General features: G+C 36.0%; 1 protein-coding gene across 10 annotated transcripts in view; it reads left to right on the forward strand.

Moving 5' to 3' along the window:
• The window catches only part of dbn1 (drebrin 1), a 74,177-nt gene that overhangs the window by 42,188 nt on the left and 9,556 nt on the right, over positions 1–22,433 (forward strand). For 2 of the 10 annotated variants that reach the window (XM_052587508.1, XM_052587506.1), the window contains exons 2-10: positions 10,525–10,580; positions 12,291–12,403; positions 13,341–13,430; positions 16,790–16,936; positions 17,799–17,876; positions 19,291–19,442; positions 19,530–19,593; positions 19,912–19,965; positions 20,267–20,381. In XM_052587508.1, the coding sequence (XP_052443468.1) occupies positions 10,525–10,580; positions 12,291–12,403; positions 13,341–13,430; positions 16,790–16,936; positions 17,799–17,876; positions 19,291–19,442; positions 19,530–19,593; positions 19,912–19,965; positions 20,267–20,381 (869 nt within the window). Of the gene's footprint in view, positions 1–10,524; positions 10,581–12,290; positions 12,404–13,340; positions 13,431–16,789; positions 16,937–17,798; positions 17,877–19,290; positions 19,443–19,529; positions 19,594–19,911; positions 19,966–20,266; positions 20,382–21,950; positions 22,056–22,433 lie in introns of all 10 variants that reach the window. The other 8 variants (XM_052587504.1, XM_052587505.1, XM_052587500.1 and 5 more) reach the window with 8 other exon arrangements.

A 22,433-nucleotide genomic window follows, 5' to 3' on the forward strand; every position in this document is an offset into this window, starting at 1 on the left:
AATCACAAGTGATTTTTTGGAAGAGTGTTGTATAGGCTTGGCAAGGTAGCATATCATGCTCCATAGTGCATACATTTCTCTATGCTCATTTATTTGGATAAGCCCCTCCTCCATTACCTTTCATTTCTTCATACAAATTTGTACATCATACTAGAATAACTTTTTTTTTTTTATGTTGTCTTTTCATTACATTTTTCAATCACTCTATTCTCTGAGGATTTACAGATTATTTGTATGAACATCTGGGCAGAGTGTTGGAAAAGAACTCCTATCTGGTGATGATTTATTGCTGGACTATAATCCAGCATCAGCCCTAATCAAGCGTGAACCGAGAACGAGAAGTACTGTTCTATTTCAGGCCATTTCTTTATCTTCAGCACTTCCTCGCTCTTTGAAATGCATGGCACTTTCCCCTTTAATGAGCCTTTCCTTTTTTCTCTCTCAATTTGTGGTCCAGTTAAAACGTCTGTTCTTCAGTACATCAAACGTAGTGCATGTATAAATGCATGTGGCTGATGGAGCTCAGTGTGGCCTATAAATGGACCTGTCAGGTCCCTCAGTGTACTGTGAGAATAGGTGATGTAAACTCTCATATTGTTTTTCCAATCATTTGTCTTCACCAATTACACAGGTGAAGGATAATACATATTTAGGCATATACCAAGTTTAGGATATTTTTTTACATTTGAATTTATATGATGTATGTGATCTATTTTCATGCATAACTGTATCTCACTAAAAAATACCAAACAAACCAACCAAAAAACTTTTACCTAAAATGGCCCGGAGTTTCTGGTGTCTTTAGGATTACTGACATAATGGGTTTAAAAACTGTGGTTTAGAATTGCACCTTTTCTTCATCTGAACTTGCTGTATCAGTCTCTTTTAAATGATGATATTTTTATTTCCTTTGATAATTATATTTAGAAAGAATCTACCGCCCACAGTTGAATTTTAATTGCATGAGCTCCTCTGTGGCTGGACATTTTGCTGAGCTTTGTTATTTTGCAGAGAGACAATTGCGTCACAAGAGAATGGTTAGATGGTGTGTTGGTGTGTGTGTGTGTATGCATGGATGTGCTTGTGTTTTTGTTTTATATAAGATGACCTGTGCGTTTTATTTAACAGTACATTTTCATGGTAATTATTATATTTTCATAGCTCTTTTTAGTGCCACTGATGGACAAAATAATCACTTTATAAAAATATTAAGGGTTAAGAATTGAGACTTAAAGGTTCCATATTATTAATTCAAGATCAAGCGGCAACCTCCCGCTTTTTTTCAGGAAGCCCATACGGAATTGACTTACACTGTAATTCATCAACTGGCCGCTAGAGGCTGGCTGCAAAAGGGAGTCAGTCCCATAGACTCCCCATGTTAAATGCCCAACTTTACACCAGAAAAAAAAAACGTTTACAGCTTGGTTAAATTTTGACCTTGACAACTGTGAGGGGGTGAATTTTTTTTATAACTCATTCGTTTAAATTATATTAAGCATAAAAGCTGCAGTAGGTAACTTTTGTAAATATATATTTTTTACATATTTGTTAAACCTGTCATTATGTCCTGACAGTAGAATATGAGACTGATAATCTGTGAAAAAATCAAGCTCCTCTGGCTCCTCCCAGTGGTCCTATTGCCATTTGCAGTTACGGACCGCTCCCGGTAAAAAAATCAACCAATCAGAGCTGCGGTCCGTAACTTTGTTTGTGTTCAAAATGTAGAAAAATGTATATAATAAGTGAGTACACCATGAATCCATTTTCCAAACTGTGTTTTTAGCTTGTCCTTAATCACTAGGGTGCACCTATAATAAGTGTTTATATTCGGACTATTTTAGATTGCTTCGGGGGTACCGCGGCGGAGTAACCCAGTACCTTTGTGATTCTTCATAGACATAAACAGAGAGAAGTAGTTCCGGCTACGATGTTCTTCCGCAAGGTGCAAGCAGTTCTGTTTATTAACCGCTAGAGCGTCAAAAGTTCCCTACCGCAGCTTTAAAGTTCTGCATAATTAAGGGCGCGGCCACTTGAGTGACAGGTGGATTGCCACTGCTGTCACTGCTGTTGAGCTAGGTGGGCGTGTCTTCAGAAACCAGCTTCCGCCTTTTTAACATTTTGGATTATTTGGGAGTGACGCGCGGTGACTCACTGTCAAGATGGCGATGGCTGCCTCCGCCCACTTTTGGATTAAAAAACGCTCTTCGGAATCCAATGGGTGATGTTACGTCCATGTTTTTATAAGTCATGTTTATACATGTCTTTGCGCTAGATACTAAGCTAAAAGAACCATTTCTGTATATTTTTCTGAGTCTGTACATCCATATTTTACATTTATGCTATTCTATACTATATTATTTGTTGGCCACTAATCTACAATTTATATCAGTATCAGTGCTCTTCCCCAGAGCACACCTGATAATATTTAATGAAATCTGTTATCGCTGCCTTTTCTCCCATGTCAACCTATTCATTTCCACATGAAACGCATGAACTACTAAACCTATAACCTTATCTTTTCTATGTTGCAAACTATTCTTCTGCCTTTTTTGCATAACAGGAAAGAAACTTTCAGTACTGCTTTAAGGGACATGTGCACTCACTTTAGAGAAAATTACCTGTGTCTTGTTTCTCATAGAGGCACATGTGGTATCAGTTTGTGAGGCTGTGGGCAACATTTCCGAAATGTTTGATTGCTTTGGCTTCCTGGAAAACAGAGCCCTGTCATGGGTATGGGGCAGATTGGACACGCCGACCCTCTGAGAAACAATCGGATTAGTAGCCACTTCTTAGGCGAGCGGCAAGGTAATTTTAATGACATGGTTGAGAATGAACTCCGAAGCCTAGAATGGAACTAACTGACCAAATTCTGTGCACATTTTTTTTCTCTTCCTTTGGGATACTTTTTAATTTGTCCGTTTCTGTATCTGCTATGTAATCAACAATGAGAAAAGTCACTTGTATATAAATATGTTTTACTTGAAGCATTCATATCTTGGTAGTATTCGGCTTAGAGACACGCAAGAGTGTTCAAAATAATGAAAATGTGCCAAGTGTTTGTATTTATCACATGGTTTGAAAGAACTTTTATATACTGAATAGCTTTTATATATTTAAAAGATTTAATTTAATGTAAAGAAATATATTTTAGTGTATACATCTTTTCACTATTTTTCTTTTCACTATTTTTTTTTTCACTATTTATTTTTTTTGTTTGAATGTATTTTTGGAATGTAAAAATTAGTTTAAAAATGAATATTATGAAGTTTTTGGAGCATTTATTGCACTCCCTGTGACATTTAACCCGGACAAATTTTGCCACATCTATTACAAGACATTTTGACCTCTATGATATCATTAATGTTTTGTCATGATATTGCACTGTTTTATGGGTTTTTTCTCCATGTTGTGTGCACCACATTGATTTTAGTGGTCGCATCACATTACTTTATTTGATCAACAACATTTTTTCAAATATTAATAAGCATTGAAGCAGTTATTTTTTAAATATGAGCATAATGCCAATATAATATATTGAAAACTATTTAAATAGGGTTTCTTTACAAGAATTTAATTTATTAAATAACAATAAAACATTTACATAGTAAATACAAGTAAAGATTTAAGAAATTACGTTTTTTTTTTGTCTAATATAATATCAGGATGGTTGGTTTTCTCTGATATTTTTGGCTTTATGTTACTAAAATGTATTAAAACAAAGATTGTATTCCAGAAAATTAAAAGTATGCTCATCACAGAAAAGGTGTATTCAAGTTATTGCATACGGTTTGAATAAATAAATGTGGTCAAAGAAATGAGCATTACGTCACTCTAGCAGGTTATGTGGTGTTGATATGGTGAGAATGCAGCAAGATTTCATTCACATAAAGGGGACCGTTTTAATTAGGGTGGCTACAGAGAATTTGTTCGCATGATTCCCACCCTGCGAGACAATAGAGGAGGCCTCCCACTCGGGGGCTTGAGCAAATCGCGCTCAGCTTCACTCTGGGCTCGTTGACACTCTGAGGCGCATTTCTAGGTCATGAGAGTATGTTATGAATAATAAAACGAGTCTGCTTTAAATGGAATATTTATAGAAGTGAAACGCTGCACCTCCTTCCTGTATTATTTTCTGAGATATAGTTTCTGTGACACTGATATTTGCAGTATTTCTTATTCACTAATATTTCCCGAATCTTGTATTCTTTACCATGGGCTGTGTGTTTTTTTTCGTTTTACCATTATGTTAGCTGTGGGGGATCGTGAAACAGACTGGGAATGATCCAGGGACCTAATGATTCAGGCAGGGGCCCCTGACGGGAACCGTAATATTTAGTAGTGAGGAAATGGTTTGGGGAGAGGTGATGAAAGAGGAACTGATGTCGAAGTACAGGGGAATTTTCTGTGTAGGCGAGGTTTGAGGATTCTGACCTAGATGTTTAAGTGTGGGACCGTTTAGCTAGAAAATAATAAGAGCGTAGTCAAGTAGGTCTATTTTGGTGCTGTAGGCTATATATTTTCCAAAAAACACATGATGTATTTTCAGCTCCTCTATAATCAACATAATAATTGCAGGGTCCACATAATCACATTTGATGGATTTGGATTCTTTCAACTCTTTCTGGATAGACATAATCTTTGACCTTGCACTGGGGGCCAGTGTTATTCTCCTTCCCACATTATTATGTCTTTTACGTTCCTCCATATTCCGGGCCATCCATGATAAACCACAATAACACGCACAACTATACAGAACCCACATAATGTCCAGTAGAAGTCTCAGCAGAACCATATTCACTCACCCTAAGAGTGAAGGCCCAGTCTCAACTCATTAGGACACTTAGTATCAGAGGTGTTTTCTGCTTAGGGTCTCCCCCAAGCAACCTTCTAGCAATGCACCTACAGATTTCCTTCAAAATGTGTAAATATGGAGTTTTTCTGGAGAATACGGTCTGATGACAAAAATGTAGTTTCTGCTATAACTTATTTGATATTAATTAATAATTGATATTGTAATTTTAATTGATATTAAAATTACAGATTACATTATAATTACATTGCTTTTCAGACCAATGAACCTTGTAAAAATTGACGTGTGTTGTAAGGTGGGGCATAGAGGAGAAACAATAATGTACAGTATGTGGAAAATTATGTTTTCTTTTAACCTTAAACTGCATAATCACATTTCATTACACCAAATACTGTTTTTTTTTTTAGCAGCATCATATGTCCCCTTAATGATGACACTGAATTAGCTATTTGAGTGAACTAAATAGCTTTAAGTAAGCTTTAGATGATAACAAAGGCTATCTAAATGTAAAAATAAGGTCAGTTAGCTTGCAAATTTAAATATCCACTATCAACCACCAACAGTGGATTTATATAATCTGTAATAGGGCTTGGGCGTCGTGACGTCATTACTTGGCATGGCCGCCATGTTGATGACCTCCTTCACTGCTACTCGGACTACTGCGCAGTGTTTAGACATACTCCCTCTCAGCCGTGTGTCTTAATTTGATTTCTTAAAAATCTATTTCAACCATGGTAAACCGTTGCTGTATTGTGGGGTGTAATAGCGCAACACATAATCGGCATGAGGAAAATAAAATGAGAATGGATTAACTTTCCACCATTTTCCTTCTTGGAGGCGCGACCACGGAGACCATAACGTCTGAATATTAATTTATATAGCTTAAGTCAACATTGAAAATAAGGAAAATTTCTCGGCTTACTCATCCAAAATACGGGAAATTTCAACATTTCATCTTTCTGTTGCTATCCCTCTGCTGACAGCAGAAATCCGTACTACAAAACTGCTGCATTAACTAATGTTAAGCGATTTGTGAAGCTAGGTTTAACGTGACTTTAGTTACAGATTGGCGTGAAATCCTGCTCTCACAACAACCACGCTATCTTAAAAAGCCCCATATCACGCTAAGGTTGCTTTTAAGTAAGCAAAACTATGCTTTGAAAACATCTGTTTCGCTGGAAGGGCAAGGAGTAGCAACAGGACAACAGCACAGAGAATTGACAGGTCCGATTGAAGGGCTAACGGGATATTTTACAGGAAAATACTAAAACGGGAAAAAAGCAGGAAAAGAGCTCAAATACGCAAGAACCCCAGAAAAACGGGAGGGTTGACAGCCACTAACTACACTGTTGAAACACATAGTTAAAAGTCCATGTGTGAATGGTTGTTAGCACTAACGGTTACTAAACTAGCAGCTAGGTAGAGCACAGCTTACCGGATTACTGTATGCTGCTTGCCGCTGTTCCGGTTCTATGATTTGCAGCTCCTGAACCCATCCATTTGTGAACTGTACATGAGACTCCAATGACTTGTGGCTTCGAAACTATTCTAATGTGTAGGCACTCACAAAACAAACAGGGTAGCCAAAGACATCTGTAATGCAAAAGTGTGGCAGCAAGTCATCTTTGTTGGGAATATCATATGGATCCAAACCGTTAATAGTGCAGATTTTGTCCACATACCGGTCCCTGGCATCCCTATTTAGCGTATCCCTATAAATCCCACAACCTTTTCGCGATTTTAACATCTGTTTTCTTTCTCCCAACTCTGCTTCTTCTCGTTCAACTTGCTGTATGTTTACATTCGAGAGGCCATCAACATGGCCGCCACGTCCCAGAATGCAACGCGGCACCCAAGCCCTATATGGTACCAATATATCTTGAACCACTACTTTTAATTCACATTTATTTCGTTAAATACATATTACATTATTTTTTAAAGAACTTAACATAATGTGCATTGGATGCTGATGCTCCATTACAAAAACTAAAGTAATTAAATGCAATTTTAGCACACAGTGAAATGAGGAATAGTTAGACCCCAAATAAAAAGATCTAAATCAATCCAGCTGACCTTCAACTGCACCGTTTCTCTGTTGAGATATTTGTTAGTTTTGTACTACCACTATCAAGATGTAACATCATAATTCATATTTCAGATTTGCTGCAGTCAAACATTGCATAGCTTTGAGATATATTTTTGTCTCCCAGTGCTCTAGATCATTTGCATATGATTGTTTGCATTATAATATGTGTCTCTTTGTAAGCCTGTCTGTATAATGGCTGATAAAGACTGGAGAATAGTGTTGGGTGAGGAAAGTGCTGCATTTTGGATTTGCGGCCCACTCCATTGGCAGAACTTCTCCTTGTGCTTTGGACACAATTTTAGCCTTGTGAATGCTAAACGTTCTACAGTTTTAGCCCAAAATATTATAGAGACTAAATCAGCCACCTAGCAACACTAAGAACACCCTAGTAAGAAAAATAGCAATTTGCTAAAACACTTTAGTGACCAAATAGCAACACCACAAAACGGTGACTTTGATTAAGAAAAGATTATTAATAAAACATGATTAAAGTAAAAGTTTTAATCTGACATTAATACAAAGTGCACTTTTTGAAAGTGTATTAGAAACATAGTGTACTCTCTTTCAGTGCACTTAAGATTTAACATACACTACAAATGCACATTTTGGCATGAAGCTCTTGATGATGCAGTCCAATAGGTCTAACTCAATCTGACCTAATGACATCATCACATGGCACAGTAGGCCTGCTTGATTAATCAAATGCTATTAATTTCGATTGTCATGCACATTTAGTCAGTAAAGTCAGTTCTGTGATTAGCAATAAATGTCCATCACCTGCTTTCAGGTGGAGCAACATTTACTACACAGACCTGTAGTTCTCTGACAAGGTATGCAAAAGCGCTTTCATAATCGCAGACCATATAATCGTAGGATTATGAAATCAACTAAATCATTTGCGATAATCACAGCTTTTTGCGTATCTTCTCCGTCAACTACGGATCTAATTAGTAAATGCTGCTCCGTCTGGGAGCACGTGAACCTACCACATTTAATAAAAAGTTTTTACTCCAAACTCACTTCACAACGTCAATCGAGTGTTTGAAATAAATCCTTCTGTGAGATGATGTCGCGATTATCTTTTCATTATATATGTATACTTTATTATGATGAAAATTATAATAAGAAGAACTCAGATAAACCAAATATTGCCATATTCGTGTCTTTATTAGTCACGTTGAATCAATGAAAGCAGATAAATCTTCTGTTTATTCAGCTGCAGCAAAGATTTCTTCTTCGGGGCATATTTTGATTTACAACATGAGCAGAATGCAATGATGTGAAAGTTTCAAATTTCAAGATTTTATTCAGAATACCATATAGATGACATATCAAATGTTTCAAATGTATAATTTTAAAGGAAAAATAAGTTGATTTTAAATTTCATGGCATCAACACGTCAAAGTTGGGACAAGGCCATGTTTACCATGTTTACAATCAAAGACATACCATGTTTACAGTTGTGGCATCCTCTCTTCTTTTTATAACAGGCTGCAAACGTCTGGGGAGACAAGTTGCTCAAGTTTAGGAATAGGAATGTTGTCCCATCCTTGTCTAATACAGGCTTCTAGTTGCTTAACTGTCTTGGATTGTGTTCACCAACAATGTTTTCCGGAAGTATTCCTGAGCCCATGTTGTGATTTACATTACAGTAGCATTCCTGTATGTGATGCAGTGCCGTCTAAGGGCCCGAAGATCCCGGGCATCCAGTATAGTTGTCTACCCGTGACCCTTATGCACAGTGATTGTTCCAGATTCTCTGAATCTTTGGATGATATTATGCACTGTAGATGATGATAACTTCAATCTCTTTGCAATTTTTCTCTGAGAAATTCCTTTCTGATATTGCTCCACTATATTTCAGAGCAGCGTTGGGGGAAATAGTGATCCTCTGCCCATCTTGACTTCTGAGAGACACTGCAACTCTAAAAGGCTCTTTTTATACCCAATCATGTTGCCAATTGACCTTATAAGTTGCAAATTGATCCTCCAGCTGTTCCTTATATGTACATTTACCTTTCCTGCCCTCTTATTGCTACCTGTCCCAACTTTTTTTGAATGTGTAGCTCTCGTGAAATCCAAAATGAGCCAATATTTGGCATGACATTTCAAAATGTCTCTCTTTCAACATTTGATATGTTGTCTGTATTTTATTGTGAATAAAATGTAAGTTTATGAGATTTGTAAATTATTCCATTCCTGTTTTATTCAAAATTTGTACAGTGTCCCAATTTTTATTTGAATCTTGTTTGTATATTACCATGCCAATCCCTCCAAGAGCTCTCATGAAAGTTAAGGGTTACACAGTTTCTATATCATAAAGTTTCTGTTTTAAATAGATTTGGGACAGTATATTCATAACACCTTACATCAGTTCATCTACACAGTGAGACACTATTTTCATCCATTTCCCATGCTTCTTACTGTAGCTTTCGGCAGTAGAACTTCTGTTCTTTTCTTTGTTGTCCTGACTAGCATAGCACCAAACTCCTACTCATTATTTTGCAGAGATGGGGAATGAGATTAGCTGTGCACTACAATATGTTAATGATTACCTCCATTATTTAAAGAATGAAACATCAAAGCCTTGGCATGTTAGAAATGCTGGAGTGTTCTTTATCTGAGCATACACAATTCATTAATATCTCTAGATATCGTTTTAGAATGCACAGTTGTTACCAGAATTATTCTTGCTTTTGCAGGTAAGCGTGAGACAGATTGAAAAAGCAGTAGTTTCAGCTGTAGTTTCAGTGCTCCATATTTTATCCTCCTACACAAAGCTCTCAGATGACAGAGGATAATGCCATTTTCTCCTCCGAGCTAACAGCACCCTTGACCCAGAGTGCACTGCTTTGGCCCTCTGGATAGAATGCATTCCAGTCTGTCAGTACTATGGAGATGAGTTTTATAAAGGGTTATCCATGGGACTGACCTGGAAATAAAAAACTTTTCATTAGTCTGTTTTATTATGTTTTTTGAACTTGCTTTGAACAAACCCCTAACCCTAAGCATTAAACTTTTCCCAAAGCAATTGTGCTACAAACATGAATGATGCCGTAATTCAATTCATGTGCCTATTTGAGAAGAGTTGTGATGTTACTTTTTTATATGGCCAGAATTAATAATGAGAACATTAGGAAGGAACAAATAGTTATGGTCACATTATGGGCAATAACTGATAAAGGGCAATTATTTTGTTTTATCTAATTAAATGTAAAAAAAAAAAAAAAAAAAAGATTTAAATCAGTTATTTTAAATGTGAATTTAGGCATCAAAACATTATAATTTACACATGTAAAATTTACATTTATTTTTAGATTTGCTAAAGATTATATTTATTATAATAAATACAAACTGAAAATATATATTGTATAAATATAAGGTATACACATATTAATATAAAGTGCAAATGATCCATTTTAATACTGACCAGTAAGTTATATAGTATTAATACATTGGGCATGCTTATATAATTTCATTAAAGAAAAAACAAATAGTTGGACATATTCATAATTGTTTTTACGTGTCTTTTTTTAAATCTGTATTGTATTGATTTCTTGGTGTTATTGTTGATGTCTTTGACTGAATAGTCGTTTACTAAGACGTTTCTTCTTTCTCTGTCCTGCAGGGCCTTATACACATATGAAGATGACAGTAACGATTTGATCCTGTCTGCATCAGGAGGTAGGCTACATCTCAACATACTTCCTGTCCAAATATAGACTATCTAATAATAACCAACCAGAATGTAGTCATGCACAAGCAATAACGCTGCCGGTTATGACTGATGACATTCATTTGCAATGTTGATGTACCATGATTGAGCTAGTGAATGCAACTGTGCCATTGTATCGTGACAGAAGCCAAACGCAAGTGATATTAACACTGCTAGTATTGTGCACGGACAAACATCTTCATTCAATTGCAGCATATCTACTGTAAATATTAATAAAGCGCATGGACTGTAATCCTGCCATGCAAGTACAGATCCCAAACACTGGAGGTAACCATACTAAGCAGTTCGAATCTTGAAGTATTATAATGCATCAAGCTGCACAGTCTCTGATTTCCCTTCGAGCTGGAGGAGGGAAACCTGTCATTTCCCACTGATGACAATCATTTAGTCTGTGACTGATGGAAGGTTGTTATTAAGGGCCGTGTTGATTAGCACAGAGGACACCATTCAGAAGGTGGAGTTGTTGTGGAAAGCCTGTTTGCAAGAGATTTGCCGCAAAGTATTTGTGTCCAAAAGCATCACTTTGCTGCCGTTTTCATAAACAACATTGTATCTTAGTGATGTTAAAAATGCCAACACAATATGAAAATGATGCCAAACAAAGCAGGGGCATTCATGCATTCATGCTATTCATGCAAACTTGTGAGATATTTAGCAAATGACAACATAAAAAAAAATAATAATAATTATCCAATTTATTCAAGTGCAATTTTAGATGATCAATTTTAAATGACCAAGAGTGGAATTTAATTTAGATCAGTTTAGTGTACACAGAGTTCATTTTTTTAGTATGTGGGTAGAAAGTAGTGGGCTTATGTGTCTACAGCTTTATGCGATTTCCTCTTTCCGGAGCAGGAAAGAACTTCCACCAGACTGCGGGTGTGTGTGTGTGTGTTTATGTCTACCAAACACTCTCCGGAGATCTATTTCTGTCTATTGGCACATTTATACCTCTCATGAGAAGCAGTAACTAACCCATCAGTCATGGTTATCAGCATAATGAGTAGCCAGCACAACATGGTGATTAAATAGGAAGCATTTGCTTTTAGAATTGAATTCTATTAAGAATGATTTTGCAATTAATTATTATTATTATTATTATTATTAAATATTTATTATATAAATATTTTTATTATTAAACATAATTACCAGTATTAAGTAGTAAATGGTTGTTTTAAATTGTTTTTGTTTATAATAATGTATATATAAATGAACTATGTTTTTAGAGAATATATTTTCTTTTTTTTCCAATTAGATACATTCCTTTTTCTTATTCCAGTGGCATTTTAGTTATACCTTTAAACAAAGGTCAACATTTTAAAATCCATTTCCTGAAAACATACTTATAAAATAACTTCTTATCTTATGGATATTTCAGATGTTTAAGGATGTTTAAACTTTGACATGTATTGAATTATTCTGCAGTGAGAACTAACTAAATAAAATGGGTCTAACTAACAAGGCAGGAAATCATTTTCTCTGATGGAGCCCACACATAAGCCCCCACAATCCTGAATTAGTAGTTACTGTATGAGATGGCTTGATTAGATGTACTATCACTGTGTGGTCAGGCCAAAACGGACAATATTCAGCCTTTTTTGATTAGTACACAAAAACGGCCTTTTCTTTCTAAACAGTGTGATTGTTGTGTTTCACAGAAGGCGGTCTGGCAGAGATTGCAGTAACCTTCGATAACAGCCGGATCATGTACGGTTTCTGCAGCCTGAAGGAGCCCAGCGCAGCCCTGCCTCGCTACATCCTCATCAACTGGGTGAGATGACGCAACAACCTGCGTTCAGGGAATTTTGAAACCCGTTAGCAAGAACGTTAGCTCTAGAGGTCAACAAAGACACAGCAGTCAACCTAACCACAGTCAATCAACATCAGCGCTGCCCTCAAATCAGACATGCATTCTTTTATCGTACAAAATCAGGAAATCATTTTGTAATTTTGACCCCACGTCAAGCCCCCACAATCCTGAATTAGTAGTTATAAAATTACAATTTAACTAAAAATCCAAGGTTAGATTAGAAGACATGTTCTGTTGGCTTGTGGTTAAGCTGATATGGGCCAGTTTAACAGTTAGTGGCTTGAAGCCGTTTTGATTTTTGGATGGCAAAAAGTACGGCTGAATCATTCGATAATATTGCTTAGAATAGATAAAATAAAAGAACAAGCCTCCAGGCATGATTTTAGCTCCATTTAGATCATCCATTTTAAAACCTGGCACCATTTTGAAGAGCATACAATTGTAAAAAGCGAGTTGCACACAACTCATGAAAGACACTCTTAAATGCTTTCAGTATTTTCTTAGGTTCGTTTAATTACAAGCATGTTTTGGACTTTGTATTGTTAGAACTCAACCCTTTATGTCACAGCAATTATTTTAAATTGTGTGCGCTTGATTATTTTCAATGGGGGCTGATCAGAGAAGTCTGCCTGTTGTTAGTTGAATTATTAAAGCAGCAGTATCTCTTTAAATAAATTGTTGCCTTGGAAACACACGTCATGGTTGCGGTGGAACACAATGTTCACCTCAGTTTTAAGTTTAGGGATGAAATTATCAGGTTTTTGTTTTCTGAATGCATCGGGGGAGCAATCTGAGACAATTATATATTACCTGTATACTCCGAAGTGTGCTAGACTTTTTATGTATTCTCTACAGTTGTGTTCTTTGAATAAACGCATGTATGACAACGTGTGTTCAGGTTGGTGAGGATGTGCCTGATGCCAGGAAGTGTGCCTGTGCCAGTCATGTAGCCAACATAGCCGAGTTTTTCCAGGTGGGTCTCTCCAAGGTAAAACACACATCTTTTACTTCTCTTCTAAATTGGGTAATAATCCATTTCAGAAACACACGACTCCATTGTCATCTTCACATCGTCTCTGCTCTGAGCATGCAAGAGTTTCCAAATCATTTTTTGTCACTTTTCTTTGAAAACTGTATGAAGAAAAAGGACACTTTCATTGTTAGTGTTGGGGTAGGGGCAGGTTGAGTTCACCACCAAAGCAAATCAAAGAAATGAGAGGTTATACTCTCTAAGTACCATCAATTTTATGAATTCATTTATTGATTTATTTTTATTTGAACACATTATGACATAATTTTGGTGAGAATTAAGCATGTTTAGCCTTTAACCCTCAAATATTCTGATAAATTCTCATAGTAATGCACAAAAACAAATTGTTGTAAATCTCATCACTATTATGTAGTGTAAAACAAAATACTTAAAAAATAATAATAATAATAACAAGTTATGAAACATTTGATTTAGGTAGATTTGACATACACTGTCTGTAATTTATGCATAGTTTATTAAACTAATTCTGTCCAGATAAGATGGGTTTTCATTAGTTTGTTATAGAAAAGAGAATCCAGTGGGAATTAATTGACATTGAAAATAATGAACATTACACGGAAATGTGGAAAATATAAAAATGTGAAATTAAACTGTTCATAGATTTTTTTTTTTTCAATGAAATGTGAACTTAAAAAGAAAACAATACAAAATAACTTTGTGTAATGTGTTGATTACACAGTTGTTGTTTTTTTACTTAATAAACAAATGTAAAATTATATAGAAAATTTTTTCCCATTTTATTTAAATTTACACTATATGCATAAAAATAATGTTTTTTATTATATCTGTGAAATAGCTTAAGAAAAAATCGATACGTTTTATTAAGATAAATTGATTTTTTTTTTATTATTCATTTTCATTTACAGTGTATGCATCAAAATTCCATTTTTATTTTATTTTGTTTCATATCAATGAAAAAAACTTAAATCTCAGATCTGGAACTGTTTTCATGAAATTCACCCATTGAAACATAATTGGCGTTTTTCAGAAGTTGTTTTAAAGTGAACATTTCAAACATTGACTTCTAACACAACGTTTTAGTGCTTTTCAATACCATCATCTCATCTGTTGTTGTTTCGGCTTGCTGCATGGCTTTGTTAAACAGCAATTCAGTCCAGTGCTCCAGCAGATAAGAGGAAATCACAAGTCATGTGGGTGGGCCGAAGAGTTTTGGGGGGTGTGTGTGCTTCTATGTGTATGCACCTAATAGCAGAAGATGTTTCTAGATGACTAACACAGTCCTCTTCAGGACTATTGTGTTGGAGGTGTCTGTCGGTGTGAGGAAACTGAATGGGGGGCCGCTCGCCTTTTCAAATCTCTCAATCTCTTCAACGTGGGTGCGTGGGCGGGAAAAGGAGAGAGAGAGAATAGAGGTATTGAGGTAGAGAAACTCCAGGATGAAACGACCAAGGCCTCCACAGAGATTGTGCTTTTGGGCTGAAAGAGAGAGACTGCTATCAGGAATGAATTGATCTAAAGTGCCAGTCAACTCATCAGCTGCTCTTTTTAAGCTACTGAAAAGACTGATGGCAGCATTCATGTAGCTGTGTTAGAGGAACACACATGAACTAGATCTAGCCGGTTGTTTGATGTTCTTACAAGTGTTTAGTTGGAGGTCCAGCTCAGTATGCTGTGATGCTCACACAAACACTCTTGTGTGCTTACAAGCACAATGAAGACCTGTTTTATACTGATTGAAAAGCCTAATTGCATTCACTTCTTATGTTTCTCATCATTATACTGATGCACAGATATCAATTTGTATGTATATACTGTACTATACAGTTAGTTTTGAACTAATTCTTTCATTAATATGATTGAATATTTAATAATATACACTACTGTTCAAAAGTTTGGGCTTAGTAAATTGTTAAAAAAAATTAAAAAATAAATTAACACTTTAATTTGGCAAGGGTACATTAAATTGATTAAAAATGGCACTCGAGATATTGATAATGTTACAGATTTCTGTTACAAATAAACTTTCTATTCATCAAAGGATCTTGAAATAATATTTATCATGATTAAAAAAAAATGTGGTTGGGTTTCTTAAGCAGCAAATTATCAGATTAGCATGATTTCTGAAGGATCACGTGAAACTGAAGACTGGATTGATGGCTGTTGAAAATTCAGTTTTGCTATCACAGGCATACATTTCATTTGAATTTAGTATTTCACAATATTTCGGTTTTTGCTGTAATTTGGATCAAATAAATGCAGCCTTGTTGGGACTTCTTTAAAAACATTGCAGATCTTTTAAACTGTATTATAATTAATTACCATACCATAATAATTAACATTTTAAAGGGCTTTGTAGCCAGAAAAAATATTGTTATTTAGCCTATTTATACATCTAGATATGTGTGTATTTGCTCTTAAATTACTTTTTAATTTAACCTTTATTTAAGGTGGGTAACCCCTCTGATATTAAAAATCTCTTTCACTAGAATCATCTTCCAGCTGCCAAATAACCATTTTAAAATGTTCCAAAGACAGCCTATTTTGTTATTTCAATTTCGATTGAAGAAGAGTCCAGTCAGATGGAGCTACATACATAAAATCCTTTTTTACCCAGTATAGTATAAACGTTTTGAGAATATTTCCTATCACTTTTCAGTTGAATAAGACAACAGAGAAATGAAAGCAACACCCTCAAGATGGCTTTGTTAATGATTAAATGCCAGTGCATTTTTCTTCTAATTGACAAAAAAAAAAATATATATATATATAAATTGTATAATATCTAATAATTTTTGTGTTTATTTTTATCCATTAATATTACAATACCAAAGTTATACTCTAAACTGAAATATTTACCAGCATTTATATTTTTACTAAAACATTTTAATCTTTGGAAAATGGCACAACTGGACCGATATTACTGTTTTTAACTGGTCCAAAAACAGTAAAAAAAAAAAAAAACACAAAATGAGTCATTTTGACCTGGTCCTGAAATGAAAAATGAAACTGATTCACAGAAATGGATTGAAGTTGCCAACCCTTTGAGATTTGTGCTACTGAACTTGAATTCAGAAACACTTTTTAAACAAATCCATTTTCTTATACACGCAAGTCATTGGACAAAATGTTTTCGGAAACTTTCTAGCACCACTGATGCCTTTTGGAGTAGCCTGATGCTTTTGTGACTTTCTTCCTTTGTCTGACACTCCTGGGACAATCGGCCTGTATGTCACAGTGACAAAGTGCTCGTCATTTAAATGCGCACTTGATGCTGGTTGCCAGGTGATGTGAGTGTGTGTGCAGCAGTACTACTGATGCTGTTTTTCTCTCTCCAGGGTGTTGACATCATCGTGAACGCCAGCACCATGGACGACATCGACCCCTCAGCCATCGGACAGAGGCTGACCAATGGGACGGCTCCAGTGGCAAGTCCAGTTCTAAGCCGCCTGCGAATGAGAGACGAGGAGAACGCTGAGCACGTTGTGCGTGATTGGTGACAGAATGGCTACTTAAGGGTTGAGAGAGGGGCCTGTCTGTGTGTGTGTGTGTGTGTAGGTGTGTGTGGGCTTGTTTACGTGCATACAGACGCTACTGGAAAAGGGGTCAAATCAAGTTGTCTGTGAATAACTCTCTAATAGTGTGATGTTTGACATAAGGGCACAGCCATGTTGCTGTTTTTAGAGGAAAGAGCTCTTAGAGCCGCATTGTTGATGCAGAGGAACTGAAACAATGATTGCGAGTTGATTCATACACTTTTAAAATAACCGAGATCCTTCCGGCTGTTTTGCTCACCCTAAAATGTTGTATTAGTTTATCATATCGCAGCGTTTCAGCCAAACAAATCCAAGCATGTAGTGTAAAGTCATCTCTAAACCAGATTTTACACCTTTCAGACAGTGGTAACACTTTACAATGGGGTCCCATTATTAGCATTAGCTAACATGAAGTAACAGCATTTAATAATCTTTGTTAATGCTAGTTAATAAAAATACACTTCTTCATTGTTTGTTCACGTTAGTTCACAGTGCATTAACTCATATTAACAGATACAACTTTTGATTAAAGAAATCAATGATTACACACAATAACTAAGATAATAATAACAAATGCTGTAGATTACCATTAGATTAAAAAAGGATTAACGGAGTATTGTTCATCTTTGGTAGTGCAGTTACATTAAAACAATAATGTAAAGTGTTACCTTTGTGTGTGTGTGTGATTTTATGTTTGGAGAAGAAACAAACTGTCCCCATAGTGCCTCCCTTAGATCAACATCTTTGTCCTTCGTTAGCTATCCAATTAAAATGGCCAGTATTCACACTTCCCCTTTCCTCTTGACCACAGGGCACCACCTATGAGAAAACAAATGCAGAGACTGAGATGAAGAAAATCAATCGAGAGGAGTTCTGGGAACAAGCCAAGGTAGCGCTTTGATTGCTTTGGCTTTCTGATTGTCTTCAGGATGGCAGTGTGAACTGCTTGTAAACTTGTTCTAGCACACAATGTGAAGGTCCGGATGACTAGTGTCTTGTTTTAACATTATGAGGAAGGGGTACTGTCAGATTTGTTTGATACCATTTATTTGCTAGCAGCTTAAGTAGAATAGTTTATACATTCTCGTAGCTCAATAAAATTGTACTAAATGGGTACTAACTTTCACGCCTCGGGGGTATTCTTGAGGCGTCTTGGAAACTTTTTTTTTTTTTTTTTTTTACCATACCTACTACTTCATTCTTTATGTACAGATTTCTGTCCTAATTGGTGAAAATCTTTTATAAAAACATTGCTCTATTTAAAAAAATTATGATAATCCTAACCATAAAATATAAAAAGGAATGGAAAATATGTGACTCTGGACCACAAAATTAGTCGTAAGTAGCAACAAATTATTCAAAGAATCATTAGGTTATTAAATAAAGATCATATTCCATGAAGATATTTAGTAAATGTCCGTAAGTATATCAAAACTACATTTTTGTTTTGTATAATGCATTGCTAAGAATTTCATTTGGACAGCTTTAAAGGCGATTTTCTCTCAGATTTTCAAACAGGTTGTATCTCAGCCCAATATTTAAAAAAAATGTACCCTTATGGCTGGTTTTGTGGTCCAGGGTCATGTGTCTACTATATATAGATTTTTACAAAACCTATGGCTGTTATTGTCACCACTAACAACAATAATGTTGCACAATAATGTTTTATAAAAGGTAGATACAGTACATTTGAGACATATATGAAAAAAATCAGTGCAGACTATTTGTTGTGTAGCATTTTCCAACCATACTGTAATTTTGCGATGTTTATTAGTAGCAAATATTAGAATATTTGCTAATAAACTTTAAATATAACTTATTAAAATTATTAATGATTTTAATTATTTTGGATTTGTATATTTCATTTGCAGCATAAAATGTATTAATTAATTTTAAAATCAATTATTTAATTGTATGCATCTAGGATACATAAAATGCTAATTGTTAAACTTAGCTGTAAGTAAGCAAGAGAGAGTCTATTATACTTAAATGTAAAATGTTATTTTCACAATTTATTTATTTTTTTATAGTTGAAGGTGCGATGAAAATGGTTCATAAAAACCCTATAATTCTTCTATTTGAAGAAACAAATTGCTGTGGAAAAAGGTCAAATTGAGGCTTATATCATTATCAAAATAGAGTATCGCATTCTATAATGTTTAGATCTATTTGTGTCCTCTGAAAAGTGGAACCAAAATCACACAATATATATGAAATTAGGAAAAATTATAAGTATAAATGTTATCGTGATAATCTTATTCTGACTGTGAATTCTTTCAATGATGTTTTACTGACGTTTAAAGCGGGAGGAGGAGTTGAGAAAGGAGGAAGAGAGAAAGAAGGCTGCAGAGGACCGGCAGCGCTTTGAAGCGGAGAGGATGGAGCTGGAAAAAAAAGAGCAAGAGGAAAGAGAGAAGCGGTACCGTGAGAGGGAGCGGCAGATTGAGGAACAGAGGTAGGAATAATGCCACAGTGGCCCACACTGATGACCCTCAGCCATACATCATTATAATGCTATCTGTGTTCATATACATGTTCACAGGAAGAAGATGCAAGAGGAGGAAGAGGCCAAAGAGAGGTCAAGGAATCAACCCTTGATTGTAAGAGTGCGTATGCTTTGCATACAGCAAACCAGGTTTGGTGTTTTAAGAGATGCTTTTATGGCTTGAATCATTTACAGAATGCTTGATGGTTTATGGGTTTAAACCAGAAGGTAACCAAAAGATGACCTATTACTCATTTGTGTTCAGTAATATTGTCCAGACTTCAAAAGTATTTACGCAAAATCATATTTATTACTCTAATCAGTTATAAAGTAAATACGTTACAGATAACTAGTAACCCACATTTAACTGTTATTTAAAAAAAAAAAGTTTTTGCTGCCCCCTGCTGGAAATAAATAAGTGCGTTCATCCGCTTCACAGACGGAGCCCAGTGGTGAAGACCCTTCCCTGGACAAAAAGGAAACAGAGGTTGAGGTGGGTTGAAACAGAGCTCGTAAGGCCACTCCAGCATCAGTTCATTTCTCACATAACTGTTTTTCAAAAGGAGAACATATTCTGACCCTAGCAAACTCAAATGTGGGGCAGCTTTTTGTTATGATGACAGATATTCTGCTGGGGTTTACATGTGGGTCAGTGGGATTCCTCATGCTATTTCAAGACATTGTGTTTCTGTGCATGTGCAGTCAATAGAATCTTCAGTCTGAGAACGGACCGAAAAACTAAATCAATAAATATTACATTTCACCTTGTTTTCCCGTGTTAATATGTTTTATAGGAAGCAGCAGCCATCATTGCCCAAAGGCCATGTAACCCGCGTGAATTCTTCAAGCAGAGAGAGAGGGCCACAGCCAACAGCGTGGACGTTTCACCAGTCACCACGCACAGGACCGGTAAGATCATAGTAAACGGGTGAAGAGAAGAGAAGGTGGAGGGCATATATGCTAAATCCTAAGCTTTTGTTTGTCCTGCTTCTTGCTCTTCACATGTCTCTCAATCTGTCATTTAATGTGAATTAAACAGCTCGGTAGAGACCATCTGTCTCAGAATGTGCTGAAATCTCTGCTCTGAATCATCATGACAGATTTGTTAGGTTCATAGACAGTTAAATCATGTAAATAGATGTACCTTTTTATATTTATAAAGAGAACAGAGGTTAAAGAGGATTTAAACTTCACATACCCCTAACATTAATGTTATGTAATTATGTATCAGAGTTTATGGATATAGAGTATATATAGAGAGACAGGTTATTCAAATGTTATAATAAATGTTTATATTTCATTTGATTAACTAAGATGCCTCATTGTGACCGGAATCTAAGCCAAACCAACAGTTTGGCTAGGCTGGGAGACTAGTTAAACCAACTAAAATCAGCTTAAACCACCTCCGGCTGGTCATTTTGATCAAAATAAATAGTTCAATCTAATAATAATAATAGTTAAAAAAAAAAAATCTAACAATTCTGTGTACTAATGTATTATGCTTAATAGAATATTAAGCATAATAGCTTAGCAACATGCTAACAACATGCAAACTCTTGGAATCAGTTTGATAATTGTGCTTCGCCTGAGTCATACAGCTCACTATAACTGATGTTATTTCTTACTAAGGTGACTAGCTGAGAACATGTTTTGTGTCCGCTTATTTTCACATCATTTTCAGATGTACCCACTAGAACCTGAGTAAATCAATGATTTCAATACTTGCTGAAAAAGGTGACTGGAAAATTCAAACAAGTACTGCTGCTATGACTGAGATAATCCATCTTAAACCAGCAAATCACCCTGAAATATCTTAAGTAGGGATTTTTTTTGTTCAGCAGGGATGCTAGGATTGCTTTATTGTCACAAATGTTATATTAGTGCAATTTTCCAACAGACTGACTAATATTATAAGTGGATGATAATGCCATGTCATTGTTTATTTAAGGTCTTAGACTTTTCAGTGTTGGAGTGAAAGTCAAACTCTTCACCACCATCTGTTGTCGAAGGGTACAGACACTGAAACAACTGCTACTTTATTTTAAGAGGGTGTGAGACCATCACACTAACAACTGTTTTCTTACCTCTCTCTCCTTCTACCTCACTTTTTTTCTCTCCATTTCCTGATAATATCTTTTGTTTTTCTTCTGCTCACTCCATTCTTTTGGTTGTTAACACATCTGTTTGGTTTCCATTTGGATATTCTGTCCATTCCATCCATCCTTCCGATGATCCTGGATCTTATTTAACCTCTACCCCAACTGCTGCACATCCATCACTGCTTCTGTTTTGAACTCGTGCCTCTCTATTTCTCTAATTATTTCTCATTTCTACAAATTGTTCCCCTCTTTATCCCTGGATTTCTTTCCTCCTGTCTATCTGATCTGGTCTTCCTCTGTCACACCCGTGTACGTCGCTCTATGTGTGTGCGTGGGTGTCCGTGTGCCCCGCATGATGGTCCTGTCTCACGTTTACCAGGCCGCTTGGACAGTCCATTCTTGAGGCAGCAGCACAGTCCATCCGATTGCAGCCCGTCCCCTTCTCGCACTCCGCCCTATTCACGGCGGCAGCCAGGTCAACCTGGTAGGTACTGGACAGATCTTGCTAAGGGCTACTGCATCAGCATAGGATCACCAAGTCACCGGCCTAGCCTGTAGCCACCCTTCTCACTGAATTACCGTTTTTCTTTTGGCTTCCTCAGCAACACTGCTGTTCTGAGAGCATTCACTGAGGCTGCACTGTACCGGATGCACCCTGGTCTTCCAGTGTCAGTATGTGCTAGTATCAAAGGGATAGTTCACCCTGAAATTAGGCATCTGTCCCCATTTACTCAACCTTATGTCGTTCCAAACCCGTGTGACTTAGTTTCTTCTGTGGAACTGCCTAGCTGCTCTTTTCTCTAAAATGAAAGTGTGTGTGATGCTCCAAAAAAAAGAGAAAAAGACCATTTGGATTATGATG

The sequence above is a fragment of the Carassius gibelio genome, chromosome B21 (genome assembly GCF_023724105.1).
Source record: "Carassius gibelio isolate Cgi1373 ecotype wild population from Czech Republic chromosome B21, carGib1.2-hapl.c, whole genome shotgun sequence".
Lineage (NCBI taxonomy): Eukaryota > Metazoa > Chordata > Actinopteri > Cypriniformes > Cyprinidae > Carassius > Carassius gibelio.